This window comes from Chlorocebus sabaeus, chromosome 12 (assembly GCF_047675955.1).
Source record: "Chlorocebus sabaeus isolate Y175 chromosome 12, mChlSab1.0.hap1, whole genome shotgun sequence".
Lineage (NCBI taxonomy): Eukaryota > Metazoa > Chordata > Mammalia > Primates > Cercopithecidae > Chlorocebus > Chlorocebus sabaeus.
Genome location: NC_132915.1, coordinates 110,939,343 through 110,953,308, shown reverse-complemented (window position 1 = coordinate 110,953,308; position 13,966 = coordinate 110,939,343). Strand labels below are relative to the sequence as shown.

Here is a 13,966-nt window from a genome sequence, read left to right as displayed (position 1 = left end):
GGGATGTATTAGTCGGGGTTCCCTTAGAGGGACAGAACTAATAGGAATAGAAATATATATATATGGGAGTTTATTAAGTATTAACGTACACGACCACGAGGTCCCACCACAATAGGCTGTCTGCAAGCTGAGGAACAAGGAGAGCCGGTCCCAAACCTGAAGAACTTGGAGTCCGATGTTCAAGGGCAGGAAGCGTCCAGCACAGGAGAAAGACGTAGGCTGGGAGGCTAGGCCAGTCTCGTCTCTTCATGTTTTTCTGCCTGGTATTTGCTGGCGGCTGATTCGATGGTGCCCACCCGATCAGAGGTGGGTCTGCCTTCCCCAGCCCACTGATTTAAGTGTTAATCTCCTTTGGCAACGCTCTCACAGACACACCCAGGATTAATACTTTGTATCCTTCAATCCAATCAAATTGACACTCAGTAGTAACCACCACAAGGGCCGCTGTAGGCTCTGCCTGCAGGATCTCGGCACATCCACCAGCCAGGCCAGAAACTTCGAAACTGACACTTGGCAAAGCACTGACAGCAGACTAGTCGATTGTATGGGAGAATGTAAATAGAGGAGAAGCAGGAGCCATCAGGCAACATCGCCCTCCTGGGAGCTTAAAAAGACATGAAATTGTCGGATCCAGCCAGACCCAGCTTGCCCTGCAGCAAACCCACAGCGTCCTGCTCAATCCGCAGGCTCCACCTCCTCGCCCATCCAGCCATCTCCTCCTCTCCCGTCCAGCCATCTCCTCCTCTCCCATCCAGCTGGGGCCGGGTCACAGTAAGGAGAGAAACCTCGCCCTGCCACGAGCTCCTGAAACACACCAGGTCCTGCACGTGGAGTCAGCCTGGGACACCCACGTGAACACATGTACATGTGCAAGGATGCACATGCATGCACACTCAAACACACATGTACACCCACAAACACACGAGTGCAGGCAGATCACGGGGAGACATACACATTATACACACGTGTACGTGGCCTGATACACATACACACAAATGCACACGTGAGTGCAAACCCTGGAATTGGCTTCTAAAACCTTTCACGTGCATCACACCCCACAGCCTGGACGATGACCCCATGAGGTGCCGTGGGAAAGCAGAGAACCGAGGTCAAGGAAGGCAAGGAGGCAGCAGAGACCGGCTAAGCGGATGACAGCAGAGCCCCGGGGGTCTCAGCAGGGCCAGGCCCCACATGGGCACACCTCCCTCACCTGTGCTTCTGGGATACCTGCATCTAAAGAGGGCTGTGGGAACACTGCTCTTTCCTCCTACAAAACCACCGCTGAAGATGGGGGTGATGTTAACGCCCCCACACAGCCAGTGCCGAGTACAGGTCAGGCAGCCTGCAAAGCTTCTTACAGTTGTGGCTTCAATCGGTCTTCACACCATGCCTCAAAGCAAGAAATGCAGTTCTCCCCATGTTCAGGAGGGGAAGCTGAGGCGCAGTGACTTGTCCTCACCCAGCCCACCCGACGGCCCCTCAGAGGCAGAGAAAGTCAGCTCCGGCCTCACACCGACCTTGCTGGCCTGGGCTTCAGTAATCTGATTGCCAAGGAATGTCCCCTCCCACATCGGACCACCTGTCACCCAGCACAGGTACCCAAAATCGCCCCCAGAGGCCCCCACATCCTAGACCACAGCCGTGGAGCTGTCTGCAGAGCTGTGCAGACTGGACTCACTGTGCCAGGCCAGCAGGGCCGGCTGAAGGGAAACAAGAGGAACGGGGGCAGAGAAAGGGTTAAGGAAGCTGCCGGGATCTGCCACTTCCCTTAGGGGCACTTGCAGTCTCCTGGCACACAGATGCTGGGGGCACCTGCCAAACCCACGAATGAGGAGCTTTCCAGCCAAGGGAGCCGCCCAGGAGAGCTCTGGGACACGGTGTGGAATGTCCTGTCAGGAAGGAGGGAAGAGGGTGAGCGAGATGAAAGCCAGAGGCAGAGGAGAGCCCCACGAAGGAGGTTCGTTTCTACAGTAAAAGGAAGGAGAAGAGGAGGAGGGAAGGTCAGTTTCACATCGCCTCCTCCAGGAAGCTCCCCAGCTCTCCTCAGTGCAATGAACCCTCCCAGATAGTCGGACACAAGACCCAGCACATCCCACGTAGGCCCCTGAGTAAAATTCACAACAGTCTGCATGTGAGACTGTGAGCTCCTGGAGGGAAATGAGGGGTCCCATCCCATCTGCCTCTGTCTCCCTAAGACAGGCCCAGTTCATGTGAAAAGGCAAAAGCCTTCAGGGGCCAGGCAGGTTACACTGATGTGTGGAGAGGCCTGGGTGGCCAGAGGCGAGTGGTGGAGACTGTGGCTACTACATCCCTCTTGGAGGCATTGGAGTAAAAAGAGAAGGGATAGAGGGATGAAGGCAAGGAAGGAAGGGGATGGGAGGGAGGGAGGGAGGAAGAAAGGGAGGAAGGAAGGAGAGAAGAAAGGATGGAGGGGGAAAGAGAAAGAAAGGAACTTAAACGCTGTCTTGGCCAAATGGAATGGCTCTGCTCCCAGGACCCTGTTTGGACTGGGCCCCCAGGCCGGGACTACAGCTCAGGGCCCTGGCCATCTCCCTGGGGAGAGCTGATAAACCGATGGGAAGTGAGAAGAGGGAACTCTGATAAGTCAAAGAGTGACCATGCCAGGCAGTGGGTGGATGCTGGCTTAGGGCCCCAGAGCAGGAATGGAAAACACCAGCCTGGCATCCCTGCCCCCTGACTCCTAGGCTCTGTCCCTTCTCAGAACCGGGTGAGGATGCAGTGAGATGGTGCAGCTGATGCTCACCACAGACCAGGCAAGTGCCAGCCCCTGCATTCCCGTGTGTGACTATCTCCCAAGGCCGTTCCCAGAGCCACTTCACATGACGAAGCGGGGACAGATCCTGCACTGTTCCAGATGCAGCTTTGCTCAGGCTCCCAAGTGGGTGCCCTCGGGAAGTGTCCGGGCCTCATCCTGGGCCTCCAGCAGGGCAGCTTACTGCTCTGCGCAGCCCCCGCTCCACCCATCAAGGTCTGTCTCCCGGGAAGTGGGATGGGGCGGTCCAGGGAGGAGGCAGGGGCAGGCAGACAGGCCAGGCAGCGAGAAGGCAGGGCGGGACGGGCAGTACCAGCTGTGTTCGGCTAAGGCGTGGCGGTGGGGAGTCCAGAAATATCTGCAGGGCGGGGTGAAGAGCAGGCTCTGGCCAGCCCCCACAGGAGCAGCCCAGGGGTAACCTCACTGGAGAAGCCGCTGCGAGCCTGGCACTGGGAACATGCCCCTGCCTGGGGCTGTGGCACTGCTGGGTGGGCACAGCCCTGGGTGGCGACCAAAACTCCAACCCCTCCGGCAAATCTGGAGCAGAGCAGGGAGAGGGCTTGGGGAATTCTTGGGGCTTCTGAGCTCCTCCCACTCACTGCTCTTTTATGGGGAGAGGGAGGGAGGGGGCCGAGGATGGAAAAGGATATCTTTTCAGCCAACTCGATTGAGTCAGAGGAAATTTAACCATTTGATATCTGTCAAGTCTCACAAAACTTGGCCGACGCTCCCCACAAATTATTGCAAAAAGCAATCACGTGACTGGAGTCAACCAATGGCGTGTAGAGGAGATGACCTCAATTTCCAAATATTGGGGTCATGTTTCACTTCCCATACTCTCCTTCCCCGTTACACTGTTCCGCAGCCCCAAATGCAATCCTACTTTTCATTCCCTCACACACTTGGCCAAAAGAAGGCAGGCAGAAGAACTGTTCAGAAAACCCTCGGAAAACATCTGGCAGATCCCAAGAGGCAGAAGACAGCGGCCACTTGCTGGTGGCTCCCACCGGGCCTGCATCTCCAGTGGACAGCCGCCCCCTCTGGCCATGCTCGGAGGATGACTTCCAAATAGGTCCCACCCTGGGAGGTGGAGAGACGTTGGCGAAACCCACGAAGAAAAGCGGTCTCTTCGCATGCTTCTAAAAGTCTGTTTTGTCAAAAGCAAAATGTCCAACTCCAAAAGCCTGCCGCTCTGGGCCGTCCTCACTCTCACTTCCAATGAGCCGCACTTCGATTAGTGAGGGCAATCAGAGAGGGAAAGACAGTGTGGAGGCGGGGAGATGGGCAGGGAGGGAAATGGAACTCCACACCCGGGCCGGTGCACGGTCCCCAGCCAGTGCCCTGCCCCAGCTGTCTAGGGTGACGATTCCCCTGAAGGACTCCCTCTTGAGTTTCTGGAGAAAGTCCCCAGAGGCACTGAGACAGGGCCCAGTTCCCCGGCAATGGCATGGTCCCTGACCACACCTTCCTTCTCCTCTCCACTTTTCTGGGGACCTCTATTGTCCCCCACCTTCAGCTGACCCCTGGAGAAACACAAGCCCAGTTACCCCAGGGTCAGGAGAGAGTTGGTGGCGGCCCAGGGATGAGATCCCAGGTCCTGGGAGTCAGGCCAGGCTCCTGGCTCCTCCCCCAGAGCACCAGGGCAGCCCCCACACCCAGACTGCAGTTCATCCAGTTAGCCCAACAAGCACTGATCATGCCAGGAAAAAAGGAAAAGAGTATTTTAATTGACAAGCAGAACACGGACAATGATTCTTCCCACTCGTCTTCCAATTGTGAAGCAGAGAGAAGCATTCTTGCTGGCAGGCGGCGGGCTGGTCCAGCCGTTCGCTGAGCCCACGGTCCCATCGCTCTGCCCGCCACTTCTGACCTGGCGGCACACAGCTCTGAGCCTCCATCTCCCCATCTGTCAATAAGGATTCAGGGGACCTTCCAGAGCAGAGGGTTCTGATGTTAGAGAGTCTGTTGAAAACCCACCCCACCACTAACTACCAAGAGCGATGCCTAGAAAAATGCCCCTGTCAGGAAGCTGTGCCAGGGAGAGCCGAATCCTCGAGAACCCAGGCAGGGATGCAGACAGTCCCGGCCTTGCAGCGCCCTCCCTAGGAAGCAGGGCTCCTTCTAAGGGCTGACCCTTGGCAGAAGGAATCCCACATCTGCATATCATCCCAACCACTCACAGCCCCGCCTGCAAACCCATCTCTGGCTTTGCTCCACGCATCCCATCTCTCAGCAGCGAATCCAGGAAAAGCTGCCTTCCAGGGATCAAGAACTTTGGGGGTGGGATTAGGAGTAGGGGTCTACCACCCTGCAGTGGTCCCCAGTGCCCCCCGAACACTTCGGGGACCAAGACTGCAGGAAACGCTGTCCCGGGGGAAAGCAGGGCGCCAGCTCAGCCTAGAGCAAGAGTGCCTGGGGGAAGTTCAGTGCTGGGGGTCCAGGTTTCTGGGATTTCCCCCAACCCAGGAGTCCCGGGATTTGAAGGGTTGTGACTCTAGGGGGCGGCCCTGCCCGGTTTTGAGCGAGGAAGTTCTGCTGTAGGGCTGTGTCGGCCCAAGCTGGGCGCCTGTGATGTGGGACAGAGAAGCAAGATTTCGGGACAAAAGTTTGCCCGCCTCGTGGACAACCCCTCCTGCTAATCCAGCCGTCGGTCCATCCTCGGCTCGCGCGACAGCCCCACCCGACCCGCCAGTTTGGGGAGGGGGCGGCGGCGCGCCCGCGGGCATTGTGTCTGCGTGTCGTCATCTCGGGGGGGGGGCCCAGCAAATGGCATTCGTGGTCTTGGCCCGTGCATTCCACAGGCCAAGGAAGAAAAGTTCTGCGGGCGAAGGCGCGCGCGGATGACAGCGGCGTCTGGGCCGCGCGCGCCCCATCCCGCAGCCCCGCGCCCCAGGCGCCCTTACCTGCGCGGCTCGGAGGCGGCGCCCACAGCAGCAGCAGCAGCAGCAGCGGCGGGGGCAGCAGCGGGGCGCCGGGGCGGAGCGGGCTGCGCGCTTTCCAGCGGGTATGGACGTCCATGCCGGCGGGGCGCGGGCCGGGGCGCACAGGGGCGCTCGGAGGCGCGCGGGGACGCACAGGGGCGCGGGTCACGGCCCGGGCAGCGCTCTCAGCGGGGACCGCACCACTTTAGGAGGTCATGGGGACCTCGGCACCCCCCGTTCTTCTTTGTGGCGGCGGCTGTTCTGGAAGGGGCGGCTGGCGCGCTCGCCCACGGGCGGGAGGGCTCGACTTTGGCCCGCGGGGCGGCCGGGACCCCGCTCGGCTCGCTCGCCCTCGCCTCCTCCTCCTCCTCCAACTCCTTCTCGCCTCCTCCTCGCCGCCGCCGCCCCGCGACCCGCTCCCCGTGGGCGCTCCGCTCGAGTGAGGTCCTGCGCCAGCCGCGGGGACGGAGAGTGCGGACCTCGCCTTCGGCGCCGAGCACTTTTTTCCCCCTTTTCCTCCCTCCCTCTCTCTTGGAAGGCAGCCGCTGAGGCTGTCGATCCCCAACGCCCGCAGCAAATCAGAGCCCGGCGCCGGGCTTGGCGAGGCCAGCCCCCGCCTCCCACTGGGCGCCGCGGGCGAGGGGGTGGAGACAGCGGGCGAGTCGCTGCGAGGAAGGGGCTGGCCCGGGGCGGAGCGGACGTGGGGCGGGCGCGGCCCCCTGTTCTTTCTCTGAGAGCCGGTAGGCGGGCGGGCCTGGGGCGGCCTCGGAGCCCAGGGGCCCACCGTGGTCCCCCCACTCTTCCCACCCCAGGTGCCCGCACCTGGCGGAGCTCCAAGAACCAGTGCAGAGGGGCCCCGAGGTTTGCTCACTTCGGGTTAAAAAGAAAGTTGCAGCTTACCCCGCCTAACTTTTTCTTTAACGTGGAGGAGTTCAGAGCTCCTCTTCTGGGTGGAGACTAAACTTCCCATCCAGCCCGATCAGGGCGCCCAAGACTGTGGCCTACGTGTCAACCCGGACCGAGGACCTGCCGCCTAACTGCAAACTGGCACGGGACCGAGCTGGGGTCTGACTTCCCAAGAGCTCACGAGACCTCCATGTGCTTGGACGGGAACATCTGGGTTATTAATTAGGCGAAGTTTGGCTCTGCAGTCCCCAGGCCCCCACCCCTCACGCCTACCCACTCCCTGGTGGCCCCTCTGCAATAAAAAAGAAACCAAAGAAGGCATCCCCTTGGGAGTGACAGCTGGAGCAGGGAGAAGGCATTCCTGAACGGCTGCTCTCAGGGAAGAGCTGGGGCCCTGATACTCCCGCCTGGCTTCTTTAAGCCCCTCAGGGTCTCCTCCAGCAGGAGGCCCACCAGTCCCTGGGTGGTAGGTGGGCGTCTCTCCCTCCAGCTTCCCCAGGCCTGGCCTCCCTGCACAGCCTCCTGAATCCTGACCTACGCCCCTTCCCCAAGGGCTGCAGGGCTAGTTTTTTAAAAAGAGGGAATCAAAATGAATTAAGAAGGCTTTGCAAACCCTGGGCCATCCCCATTCCCTTTGAACAAACAATTTAGCCAGGGATGCCAGACAGGGCTGGGACTCCCCTCTCCAGTTACATCTCCAGACTGGGTGTGAAATTCTCCAAATGCCGTTTAATTCCCACCATTCTGGAAACAGGAGGTGAGGCAGGCATCCGAGGTTAGGTTTGCCGGGATAGCCATGGCAAGCTCCGGAGCTGGGTGATAACTTGGTGATGAGGCTTTTAGTCTCCATATTTACCACATGCACTTGCACAGGTATCAAATATTTCACAGGAAAAGAATGAGAAGCTCTTCACACACAGACGTGGGGAGGTGCTTGAGATACATTCAGTAAAGCAAATGTTCCTTGTTATTTGATTTTTTTTTTGGTTTTTGGTTGTTTTTTTTTTTTTTTTTTTTTTTTACAACTTGTATAAAGCGTATGTGATCAGGGAAAAGTGTGTGTGAGTTGTGTACGTGTGTATGTGTGTGTGTGTGCCTGTGTGCATGTCTGTGCGTTGGATAACCTGCAGCCACTGGCCGTTTACTTTGCCTGTCTGCTTCAGTGAATGAGATACTCCATCAAATCCCAGCCTCCGCACCAGCCCCCGCTGTGCTTGGTCCTTGGAGTGCCCTCACCCCCTCCAGCAAGAGGTCCAGCTTCCCCCTGAAGACTAGGGGTGCTGACACAGGGCATGGCCTGGTTATCAGAAGAGAGTGCAAGCTTTCTGGTTCCCGCTTCCAGCTGGGATATTATCTTTTTCCCCAAGCGCAAGTGGGGCTTTCTGACAGTCCCATGTGCACATCCGTGCCCGTCAGCAAGCCCTCCTGTAACTCAGAGCCAGCATCTAAACTTTGGCCTGAATTAACACAACCGGTGCCCTAAGAGCTGACACTTCAGTGACCACCCCAAGGTCCCCCAAAAGTTGACTTCTCAGCAGTGATAAGATGGCTCAGGCTTGCAGCTCAAGCAACCATAACAGATCCACTTTATCCTCTCTTGAAGAGCAAATGGTGCGGTGGCTTGGGAAGCTGTCAAATGTGAGTTTCCACCCTCATCTGAGCATTGAGTTGGGTGGAGAGACGAGTTTCTATCCCACCAGGAAACTCAAAGAGAAGTCCCCAGACTTGGCACCCTGATGTGTCAGCCAGGGACTATAGGAGAATGGCCTGGCAGTACTCGGTCTGGGTTGACACGTAGGCCACCGTCTTGGGCGCCCTGATCTGGCTGGATGGGAAGTTTAGTCTCACCCAGAAGATCAGGATTTGAACTCTGTTGCCAAACTAACAATATCACACATCTTAAGGCTTTTGCCTCACACTCTTCACCCGCATGTGCATCAGTTCTCATGCACCAGTAAGGAATACTGGCATCTCTCCCGTCCACAGATGAGGAAATCAGGGGCCAGAGAGGGTAGGGGACTTATCCAGTCCATCCGTGACAGAGTCCAGATTTGGACCCAGGTCTCCGTGCTTGGAGCCCAGTGTGCACTGCCTGCCTCCCCATGGCATCCAGACCACACACCTGCCACCAGGACCACCCTGCCCAGATTCAGACCCCAGCAACTGGTGCAGGTTGTCCCAAACTCACCATCTTCCATGCCCCCCCACAACTGAGCAAAACGAGAGTCCTTGGAAAACTTTATCGCACGCGTACTCCTTGCCAACACTGCTCTAGGCTTTAGGGAGTATGTGGTGAGCAAGGTGCCTGGGTCCCTTCCACACTGACCTGCAATGCAGCAGTGACTCCCACACCCATGCAGAGGTGGCCCCTTTTTTTTTTTTTTTTTTTTTTTTTGCACGTATATCTTCCTTGTCTTCTGCTATCCATCGTTTCCCATCTAGCCCTCCCTGGCTGCCTGCTCCTGCTCACGGCACTCACCACAGAAGGCTAACCAGGTCCTGTATCCTGTGTACTCCTGGCCCACTGGGAGTGCCACCACCCATCACTGCATGTCTCCCACAGTGCCCAGCAGAGAGTGGAGCAGGCCAGATGCCCTGCATCTTACATCTAGAGTCCGATGGCCCAGCTTCTCCTTCCGAGGCTGTTTCTTCTCATTTATTTTTCGAGCGGCAGAGCTGTGGTCTGGAGACAGCAGCCATGGCAAGCATCAGGTGATGTCCTCACGTGGACCTGATGGTTCATCACCAGCCCTGAGGGTCACATCAGCCTCCCAGAGTCATGTCTGGCTAGAAAATGGCCGGCTGCTTCCCAAGACAAAGGCCTCGAGGGCCAGCCAGATTGTCCCTTCTTCTCCTTCTCCTAGACCCATGGAGGAGGTGGAGGAACACAGGTTTTCCTGGAGTGCCTGGAGGCAGATGTCTGCTTGCCCTCCAAGTATTTATAGTCCAGAGAGTGCTAAAGCGGGTCCAGGAGGGCCTGGGTGAGCCATGGCCTGGCAGAGTGGCTGGAGCTGCCCCGCTCTGTCCCATGCAGGGGAGGAGTTCCCTCTAGCTGCCCAAGGAGCATGCTCTGAACCTGCATCCGGCACCTGGGGACTGCAGCTGTGTCCTTCGGCTGATGTCCTGGGGCCAGGCCAACTCCAGAGTCACACAGACTTCCGTGAGAATCCCAGCAGCACCAGTCACTAGCCACATGACCTCGGGCAAGAGGATTCTGTCTCTGAGCCTCAGTTTGTTATATGTGAATGCGAGGTGAAGAAACTGACCTCTGGGGGTTCCCTGTGAAGCTCAGATGAGAAGGTAGGTGAGGGAGGCCTGGCCACAGTCCCCTCCCTCCCTGCTCCCTGCCGCTGGGCACTCATCCTCCTCTGCCTCCTCCAAGCCCCCTGCTGCCCTCCAGGGCTTCCCCCGCTTACCTGCATCATCTCATTCAATGGAGTAACAACCCTTTGAGGTAGGAGGAAACTGAGGCTCAGAGAGGTGGAACTATTCACTGGAGGTTGAACAGCAAGGGTGTGGTTGAACCCAGTAGCCCCAAACCCAGCCCTTAACCACTATGCATCCTGCACACCAGCAGCAGAGCAAACCAAGGAGGCACTGGATCCGAGGGCCAGCCCGTGACTGACCACGTGTCCTGCCGGTTCCAGGGCCCCAGACCCCCACTGGCCCTGGTTTACCTTCTGACCCATTGGCCTTGACCACTGTTCCATGTGAGCTGTGGCTCCTCAGCAGACCAGGGGCCACCTCTGTGCCCACAGAGCCAGCAGGACTCTCCCTACGTACTGGGGTGGGGCAGATGGGAGGGAGCCCCTTTCAAGCCAGCCCTCTCTTTGAAAAATTACTTGGGGAAGGTCACCACTTTAAAGACCTTGGACAAAGCGCATTCTTCATTGCCTTGTTTTTACAGCTTTCTTCAGCCTGTGTCTGCCAAGTGGAGAGTGGAGAAGAGGGTGAAAGAGGGGCTGGGTCCATGCCCCAGGTCACCAGGCTTCCCAGATGTGTGAGTCAGCTCGGCCGCCACAGCAGAGTGCCACAGATGGGGCAGCTTAGACAGCAGGGATTCATTCCCTCACAGTCCTGGACACTGGAAGTCCAAGGTCGAGGTGACGGCAGGGCTGGTTTCACCCAAGGCCTCCCTCCTCGGCCTGCAGACAGCATCATCTCCCCGTGCCCTCACAGTCATTTCTCTGTGTGTGTCTGTGTCCTCATCTCCTCTTCTTTTGGGAACCCAGTCGGTTGGATGTGGGCCCACCCTAATGATCCCACTTTAACATAATTATCTTGTTAAAGGCCCATCTCTAATCACAGACACATTCTGAGGTGCAGAGCTTCAATGTACGAATTTTAGGGAGACACCATTCATCCCCCTAAAACTGGATTCCTGCCAAACAGTTCCAGTCCATGGGCCTTTAGCAGAAAGCTGAGGATTGAGGGGCTCTGTTTTCTGGCACAGTAGAGACTTTTACCCAGCCAGGTGCTCTCCTGTTGTGGATTCTGATACCCCAAGGAGGGGGCGGGGGTGAGGGGTGCGGACTCTGGCCAGTGGGAGGGGACTCTGGCCAGTGGGAAGGGACCCTGGCCAGTAGGAGGGAACTCTGGCTTCTGATGAATGTGTACCACCCTGTCTCCTTGTCCGTCTAGCACGTAGGCTGAACCTCTCCTCGGTGGCACTGTCCACCGTGGGTGTGAGAGTGGGGACAGCAGGAAGGCCCAGAACACAGTGCAGAGTCAGCATCTCCTCCAAAAGGTTCCAAGCCCACTCCAGAGTCTCTTCTCTTTGCTTCCCTCCCCGCAGCAAATTGCCCTCCCCTTTCTGTGAGTGAGGTGCCCCCGCCCACACCGCCTGTCAGGAGCACATTCTGTTCTGGATATGAAGGAGTGCAGGTGAGTAAGTCAGTCTTTGGGACAGATGTGTCTGGGAGCAGGTGTGTATTGGAGCAGCGGTGCACGGGGCAGGTGTGCATTGGAGCAGTGGTGCACGGGGTAGGTGTGCATGGGAGCGGCGGTGCACAGGGGCAGGTGTGCATGGGAGCAGCGGTGCAGGGGGTAGGTGTGCCTGGGAGCAGTGGTGCACGGGGTAGGTGTGCATGGGAGCAGCGGTGCATGGGGCAGGTGTGCATGGGAGCAGCGGTGCAGGGGGTAGGTGTGCATGGGAGCAGCGGTGCACGGGGCAGGTGTGCATTGGAGCAGTGGTGCACGGGGTAGGTGTGCATGGGAGCAGCGGTGCAGGGGGTAGGTGTGCATTGGAGCAGCGGTGCACGGGGTAGGTGTGCATGGGAGCAGCGGTGCACGGGGCAGGTGTGCATGGGAGCAGCGGTGCATGGGGTAGGTGTGCATGGGAGCAGCGGTGCACGGGGCAGGTGTGCATGGGAGCAGCGGTGCAGGGGGTAGGTGTGCATTGGAGCAGCGGTGCACGGGGTAGGTGTGCATGGGAGCAGCGGTGCAGGGGGTAGGTGTGCATTGGAGCAGCGGTGCACGGGGTAGGTGTGCATGGGAGCAGCGGTGCACGGGGCAGGTGTGCATGGGAGCAGTGGTGCACGGGGTAGGTGTGCATGGGAGCGGCGGTGCACGGGGTAGGTGTGTATTGGAGCGGTGGTACACGGGGTAGCTGTGCATGGGAGCAGCTGTGCATGGGGGTAGGTATGTGTTGGAGCAGCGGTGCACGGGGCAAGTGTGTACTGGAGCAGGTGGGTACAGAAGCAGGTGTGGCTGGGGGCACACAGTCAAGCATGGTATGTGGGGGCACAGGCCTTGGAATACTGTGTGGTCACATCTGTGGATCCCTCTGCTTCCAGAGAAGCAGCCGTGGCTCTGACCTCAGTCTCCCTAGTCCAAGCCTGCAGCCTATGCTCCATCTAGATGTGGGTGAAAGGGAGTAGGAGGGGGTGAGAGTGGGTGAGAGGGAGTGGGAGTAGGTGGGAGGGGGTGGGAGTGGGTGAGGGGGGTGGGAGTGGGTGGGAGGGGGTGAGAGTGGGTGGGAGGGGGTGAGAGTGGGTGAGAGGGGGTGGGAGTAGGCGGGAGGGGGTGAGAGTGGGAGAGAGGGGGTAGGAGTGGGTGGGAGGGGGTGAGAGTGGGTGAGGGGGGTGGGAGTGGGTGAGAGGGTGTGGGAGTGGTTGGGAGGGTGTGAGAGGGGCTGAGAGGAGTGAGCTGGGAAGAACCCGGGCAGGCTGTGGTCCAGTGAACTCCAGGCCCCATGAGTCCATTGAAAATGCAATCCGCTGACTCAAATGGTTTACCCTTGAGGCCCTTCCCCCCGCACCTGAACTTCCACCACTTTGTGAAGCCGAAGCCTCTTCCTCCTCCCCAACCCCCAGCCTTCCCCAACCCAGAGTCCAGCAAAGGAGCTGCTCTCTTCCCAGAGCTCCCATCCCGGGACACCATGGTGCCAGGACCCACAGCAGGACCAGACACAGCTGGCCCTGGCATCTGATCAAACATCAAACATGCAACTGGAGGTTAGAGGCGCTTTTCATCACGGCAGCTTCTCAAGCATGGCGGCTCCTGTTCTTTATCATGGTCTGATGGAGGGCCAGGAAGCAGGGCTCTCAACAGCTGAGGGGCTTCCCCTTCCTTCAAGCCCAGGGACAGAGCAGCATAAATCACCAAGGGATGGAGCCGTGACATCGATGGCTGAAACAGCCTGACTGTCCCTTGCCTGCGCCTGGCCCTCCCATCTCACTGGCCCCGCTCCACTATGCAGCACAGCACTGTTTCCATGTCATGTCCACGAAGGCCTGGTTTTACTGGACCTGGATATCCCATCAGGTGCCAAGTAAACCCTGCAAAATAATGGAATTTCCAGGCCAGAGAGCCCATGACGAACACCAAACTAACTTTAGATATATAGAGTGAGTTTGCAATTAATTCAGGCCACAGTGTGCCAATGCACGTTTCCAAACGGGGCCTGGCTTGGCATGTCATCCTCCAAGAGAATATGTTAGAGATAAAGGTTGAGTTTGCAGCCCAAGAGAAACATCAGTTGGAAAGATCCCCGCTATTAAATCTTTTAAAGAAACATCTGCGTAGGTGGAAAGAGATGCTTCCCAGTCAATGGGCTGTTCCCCAGGAGTCAACAAGATCACCCAGGTGAAACAGCATTGGAGGGTGTCTGTGACGATTCCCCACGTAGGAATCTCATGGAAGCTTTCTCACCATCTGACGAAGGTGAGGGCAGGCAGGACCACGGAGCCTGGAGCAAGCGGCGTCCTGGATATGAGTCTGCCTCAGCAAGGGGCCCAAGGCTGCAGCCTCCCGACGCTGGCTCAGGTTCTCCTCTGGAAAGGGGACAGCAGTGCACCCCTGCACAGGACGCTGTGGAGGTTATCCGAGATGACACACAGACTGTGCCGGGCACACAGCAGAGGTT

The 13,966-nt window shown here is 58.2% G+C and overlaps 1 protein-coding gene and 1 long non-coding RNA gene across 3 annotated transcripts in view; one reads left to right on the top strand and one right to left on the bottom strand.

The window, feature by feature from the left end:
* Positions 1–6,214, bottom strand: part of COL5A1 (collagen type V alpha 1 chain) — a 211,821-nt gene extending 205,607 nt beyond the window's left edge. For both annotated transcript variants that reach the window (XM_073022087.1, XM_073022088.1), the window contains exon 1: positions 5,677–6,214. In XM_073022087.1, coding sequence (XP_072878188.1) covers positions 5,677–5,791 — 115 coding nt within the window. In that variant the 5' untranslated portion in view covers positions 5,792–6,214. The remainder of the gene's footprint in view (positions 1–5,676) is intronic.
* Positions 6,215–9,513: 3,299 nt separating this feature from the next.
* LOC140713099 (uncharacterized) lies at positions 9,514–11,498 on the top strand. The gene is made up of 3 exons (XR_012094953.1): positions 9,514–9,900; positions 10,508–10,600; positions 11,396–11,498. It is a non-coding gene; the product is annotated as an uncharacterized lncRNA (long non-coding RNA).
* The last annotated feature ends 2,468 nt before the right edge of the window (positions 11,499–13,966 follow it).